At 48.2% G+C, this 5000-nt stretch overlaps 1 protein-coding gene across 1 annotated transcript in view; it reads right to left on the bottom strand.

The window, feature by feature from the left end:
• The window catches only part of zgc:162872 (BAR_ACAPs and ArfGap_ACAP domain-containing protein), a 14307-nt gene that overhangs the window by 7214 nt on the left and 2093 nt on the right, over positions 1 to 5000 (bottom strand). Inside the window, exons 5-15 of the mRNA XM_051399640.1 lie at positions 4506 to 4564; positions 3850 to 4033; positions 3695 to 3739; positions 3512 to 3607; positions 3319 to 3393; positions 3095 to 3198; positions 2963 to 3014; positions 2648 to 2748; positions 2420 to 2531; positions 2036 to 2229; positions 200 to 269 (exon numbers count right to left, since the gene is read on the bottom strand). Coding sequence (XP_051255600.1) covers positions 200 to 269; positions 2036 to 2229; positions 2420 to 2531; positions 2648 to 2748; positions 2963 to 3014; positions 3095 to 3198; positions 3319 to 3393; positions 3512 to 3607; positions 3695 to 3739; positions 3850 to 4033; positions 4506 to 4564 — 1092 coding nt within the window. The remainder of the gene's footprint in view (positions 1 to 199; positions 270 to 2035; positions 2230 to 2419; positions 2532 to 2647; positions 2749 to 2962; positions 3015 to 3094; positions 3199 to 3318; positions 3394 to 3511; positions 3608 to 3694; positions 3740 to 3849; positions 4034 to 4505; positions 4565 to 5000) is intronic.

The following is a 5000-nucleotide window of genomic DNA, read 5'->3' as shown; positions in this document are numbered from 1 at the left end:
TAGATAGATAGATAGATAGATAGATAGATAGATAGATAGATAGATAGATAGATAGATAGACTTTATTGATCCCAAGCTGGGAAACTGCAAACTAAACTAAATAAAAGACAGTTAGTATCGAGTCTTATGGAGAAATGAGTGAGTGTGTGTGTGTGTGTGTGTGTGTGTGTGTGTGTGTGTGTGTGTGTGTGTGTGTTACCTTCAGCTGTTCAGCCTCCCATGAGTCCAGAGTGAGAGATCTGACCTTGGACAGGTGGACGCCGAGACTCCTGGAAACATGATACAGTATGACATAATAACAACTGAATATATTCTATATCTTAAACATTATATACTGTAATTAATTATTATAATAATTATTATATATCTGTAATATAATGTCTGTACTGGTCTGCACTGGTCTGTAGTGGTCTGTAGTGGTCTGTACTGGTCTGTACTGGTCTGTACTGGTCTGTAGTGGTCTGTACTGGTCTGCACTGGTCTGTACTGGTCTGTACTGGTCTGCACTGGTCTGCACTGGTCTGTACTGGTCTGTACTGGTCTGTACTGGTCTGTAGTGGTCTGCACTGGTCTGTACTGGTCTGTACTGGTCTGCACTGGTCTGCACTGGTCTGTACTGGTCTGTAGTGGTCTGTACTGGTCTGCACTGGTCTGCACTGGTCTGTAGTGGTCTGTACTGGTCTGCACTGGTCTGCACTGGTCTGCACTGGTCTGTACTGGTCTGTACTGGTCTGCACTGGTCTGCAGTGGTCTGTACTGGTCTGCACTGGTCTGCACTGGTCTGTAGTGGTCTGTACTGGTCTGCACTGGTCTGTAGTGGTCTGTACTGGTCTGCACTGGTCTGCACTGGTCTGTAGTGGTCTGTACTGGTCTGTACTGGTCTGCACTGGTCTGCACTGGTCTGCACTGGTCTGTAGTGGTCTGCACTGGTCTGCACTGGTCTGTAGTGGTCTGTACTGGTCTGCACTGGTCTGCACTGGTCTGCACTGGTCTGTACTGGTCTGCACTGGTCTGTAGTGGTCTGTACTGGTCTGCACTGGTCTGCACTGGTCTGCAGTGGTCTGTACTGGTCTGCACTGGTCTGTAGTGGTCTGTACTGGTCTGCACTGGTCTGCACTGGTCTGCACTGGTCTGTACTGGTCTGTACTGGTCTGCACTGGTCTGTACTGGTCTGTAGTGGTCTGTACTGGTCTGCACTGGTCTGCACTGGTCTGCAGTGGTCTGTACTGGTCTGCACTGGTCTGCACTGGTCTGTACTGGTCTGTAGTGGTCTGTAGTGGTCTGTACTGGTCTGCACTGGTCTGTAGTGGTCTGTACTGGTCTGCACTGGTCTGTAGTGGTCTGTACTGGTCTGCACTGGTCTGTACTGGTCTGCACTGGTCTGCACTGGTCTGTAGTGGTCTGTACTGGTCTGCACTGGTCTGTAGTGGTCTGTACTGGTCTGCACTGGTCTGCACTGGTCTGCACTGGTCTGTACTGGTCTGCACTGGTCTGCACTGGTCTGCACTGGTCTGTAGTGGTCTGCACTGGTCTGCACTGGTCTGCACTGGTCTGCAGTGGTCTGTACTGGTCTGCACTGGTCTGCACTGGTCTGTACTGGTCTGTACTGGTCTGCACTGGTCTGTAGTGGTCTGTACTGGTCTGTACTGGTCTGTACTGGTCTGTAGTGGTCTGTACTGGTCTGCACTGGTCTGTAGTGGTCTGTACTGGTCTGCACTGGTCTGTACTGGTCTGTACTGGTCTGTACTGGTCTGTACTGGTCTGTACTGGTCTGCACTGGTCTGTACTGGTCTGTAGTGGTCTGTACTGGTCTGCACTGGTCTGCACTGGTCTGTAGTGGTCTGTACTGGTCTGCACTGGTCTGTACTGGTCTGTACTGGTCTGTAGTGGTCTGTAGTGGTCTGTACTGGTCTGCACTGGTCTGTAGTGGTCTGTACTGGTCTGTAGGGATCTGTACTGGTCTGCACTGGTCTGTAGTGGTCTGCACTGGTCTGTAGTGGTCTGTACTGGTCTGCACTGGTCTGTACTGGGTTACCTGTGTATGCCGGAGCACTCGATGCACATGGTGACTCCCAGGTTGATGGAGGCCCAGCGAGGCTCCTCCTCCCCGCAGTCACAGCACCGGTGGTTCCCGGGGCCTCTGAGGGCCACGCCCAGTGCCGCCTGCCTCTTAGCGGGGGGGCCCGGGGAGGAGTCGCCACCCCCCAGGAGAGGGGGGAGCTCTTTAGGCTGCACACGGGTGGACAAAAGATTAGCTTAGCTTAGCATAAAGAGTAGAAACAAAGGGAAACTGCTAGCCTGGATCCACCAACCAGCTTTTAACGTCAGTTTATGGACAGAAACCAGATCAAACTTCAGAACTCTTTCATTATTGATTAATGTATTGATTAATGTTTATTGATACAGGGAATATCTGAACCTGAGTGAGCTGAGTGTCCGCTCTCTCTCTGTAGGCCAGGTCGATGCTGCCCTGCAGAGCGCTGAGCCAGGCCTGCTTCAACTGGTCCGAGTCCGCCTGCAGAGCACAGCACCTAACACACACACACACACACACACACACACACACACACACACACACACACACAGCTGGTTTGTCTCTGTATCTGTTGACCCGTTGGTAAACCGACAGAATGAAGTGATCTCTTACTTTTGGACCGACAGCAGCTCGAAGCAGAACCGCCGGTCGACGTTCTCCAGAGATTTGACGGCACACAGTCTGAGATCCTCGAACAGAACCACGTTCTGCTCCTGCAGCGACACAGAACCTCAGTGTTTGTCCTCCTCACTATCAGCCTCATAACCCAATGTTTAAAGTTCTAGCTGACTATGTTGAAAACACATTACAATATGTCTGTCGGGCTCTAATCATTATTACTGAGACTAAGGACACAAATGTATTACTGCACTGTTTGTGGTCAGTTTATGACTGAAGGAGAAATCATTATGTGATAATGAGTCGTACCTTGTGTGACTTCCTGTAAATCAGCTGGTTGTCTCTGATGGAAAACCAGCACCTGGAACCAGTTCAGATATTAAAGTTCAGTTAATGTGAGAAATGTTCCAGCAGCATCGTGAGTGACCATCCGGTCTGTACCTCTTCCAGGTTTTGGTTTTCCTCCGGGAGCGTTTGAACAGGTAACCCTGGATGATGTCGTCGCTGCCGGGACACGGGCTGACCGTCGGCTCGCCTGAGGCATCCTGAACACACACACACACACACACACACACACACACACACACACACACACACACAGGGAGAGTGTTACAGTGCGCTGCGAGCTCTCGGGAGTCGAGGGGAAGACGAGATGATGAACTTACTCTCTGTTGGACCAGCAGGTGGGAGTTCTCCAGGTCTTTTCTTTTAGCTGCACATTCTGTCGATAACTGAGACAACTGAACACACACACACACACACACACACACACACACACACACACACACACACACAGTGAGCTCACGTCACAGCGATCACGTTGACTGATCGTCATATAAAGGGGTCAGAGGTCAGGACCTGTGCTGCCGTGGTCTTCATGGTGGGCTCCAGGTCCCGGAGCAGGTCGAAGCCTTGGTGGAAGAAGGTGAACTGAGCGTGGACGAAGGAGAACACCTGACGACGGAGAACGACACACAGTCTTTATGCTAAGCTAGGCTAATCACATCCTGTTTGTGAAGTTAAACAAGGTTTCAAACTCACGGAGTTCAAGATGTCGATTTTCTGCTGAGTCTTGAAGGTGTTGAGCTGAAAGAATAATAATAATAAAAGTGTGCAGAATATTTCACTGATATTCAAACATTGTGACGGCGGCTGTGTGTGTGTGTGTGTGTGTGTGTGTGTGTGTGTGTGTGTACCTGCAGACAGTAGTCCAGGGCGAAGTGTTGGTAACATTTCCGTGTGGCGAGCAGCAGATGACTCGCCCGCTCGGCGTCTCCCGCTTTGTGGCGAGACACCTGAGCATTCTTCACCGCTGCCGTCTCCAGATCCTCCCCGATACGGACAAACTCCCTCCTGGTCTCCACCAGCTGGGGCAGGAACCTCAGAGACACAAGACCATCATCATCTTCATCATCACCATCACCATCACCATCATTACCATCATCATCTTCATCATCATCACCATCATCATCATCTTCATCTGTGATTAGTGTTTGCTTACTGTTTTATTAATCATAATGAATTAAAGGACAAAAGGAGAAATGGGGGAAAATAAAACTTCAACATGAAGCAACGACCTGAACGTGTTTTGACCTTTGACCTCCGTATATTTTATTATATTCCCCCCCCCCATTGTGTTTTTGTGTTTTGTGTTTTTTTCCCCTAAGAGCCTCCGTAGAACAACAAGAGGTCCTGATATGTCAAAATAATGGATGACTGAACGTCATGATGTAAGAAGACACCTGTAATATACAATATGTGTGTGTGTGTGTGTGTGTGTGTGTGTGTTTGTGTGTTTGTGTGTGTGTGTGTGTGTGTGTGTGTGTGTGTGTGTGTGGGGGGGGAGACCTACTGTGTACAGAGGTTGGTCAGCTGCTGGCTGATGGCTCTCTGAGTCTGATCGAACAACATCTGAGGACAAAAGACACAAAAGACACGCACATGAACAGTTTGTTTCTGGATCTTCTACTGTAAAAATAATAATAATAATAATAATAACTTTATTTATACAGCAGCTTTTAGAAACAGAACAGGATACTCTGGAGGTAAAACAGTAACAGAGAGCAGAGAGAGGACATTAAAAACACAGAATGTAATTAACTATGAAATATATATAAAATAAACAAATACAAAAATAAGAGCAGAACAGATCAAAATAAAACAACAATACATAAAACCAAGTCTATAAAAATGGGTTTTAAGGGTTAGCTGTATTCTACAGGTGAGGGGTCCTAATGGCAAAAGTACGGCCACCTTTAGATTGAAGTCTACAGCCAGAAGGACCTGAACGGTTTATAAAGGTTAATATTTGTGTAGGCGATCAAAGCAGCTTTAAGAGGTTTTATAT

This window comes from Dicentrarchus labrax, unplaced genomic scaffold (assembly GCF_905237075.1).
Source record: "Dicentrarchus labrax unplaced genomic scaffold, dlabrax2021, whole genome shotgun sequence".
In the NCBI taxonomy this organism is placed as follows: Eukaryota; Metazoa; Chordata; class Actinopteri; family Moronidae; genus Dicentrarchus; species Dicentrarchus labrax.
Note: the sequence above shows the minus strand (reverse complement) of the source record. Positions and strands in the feature narration are given on the sequence as shown.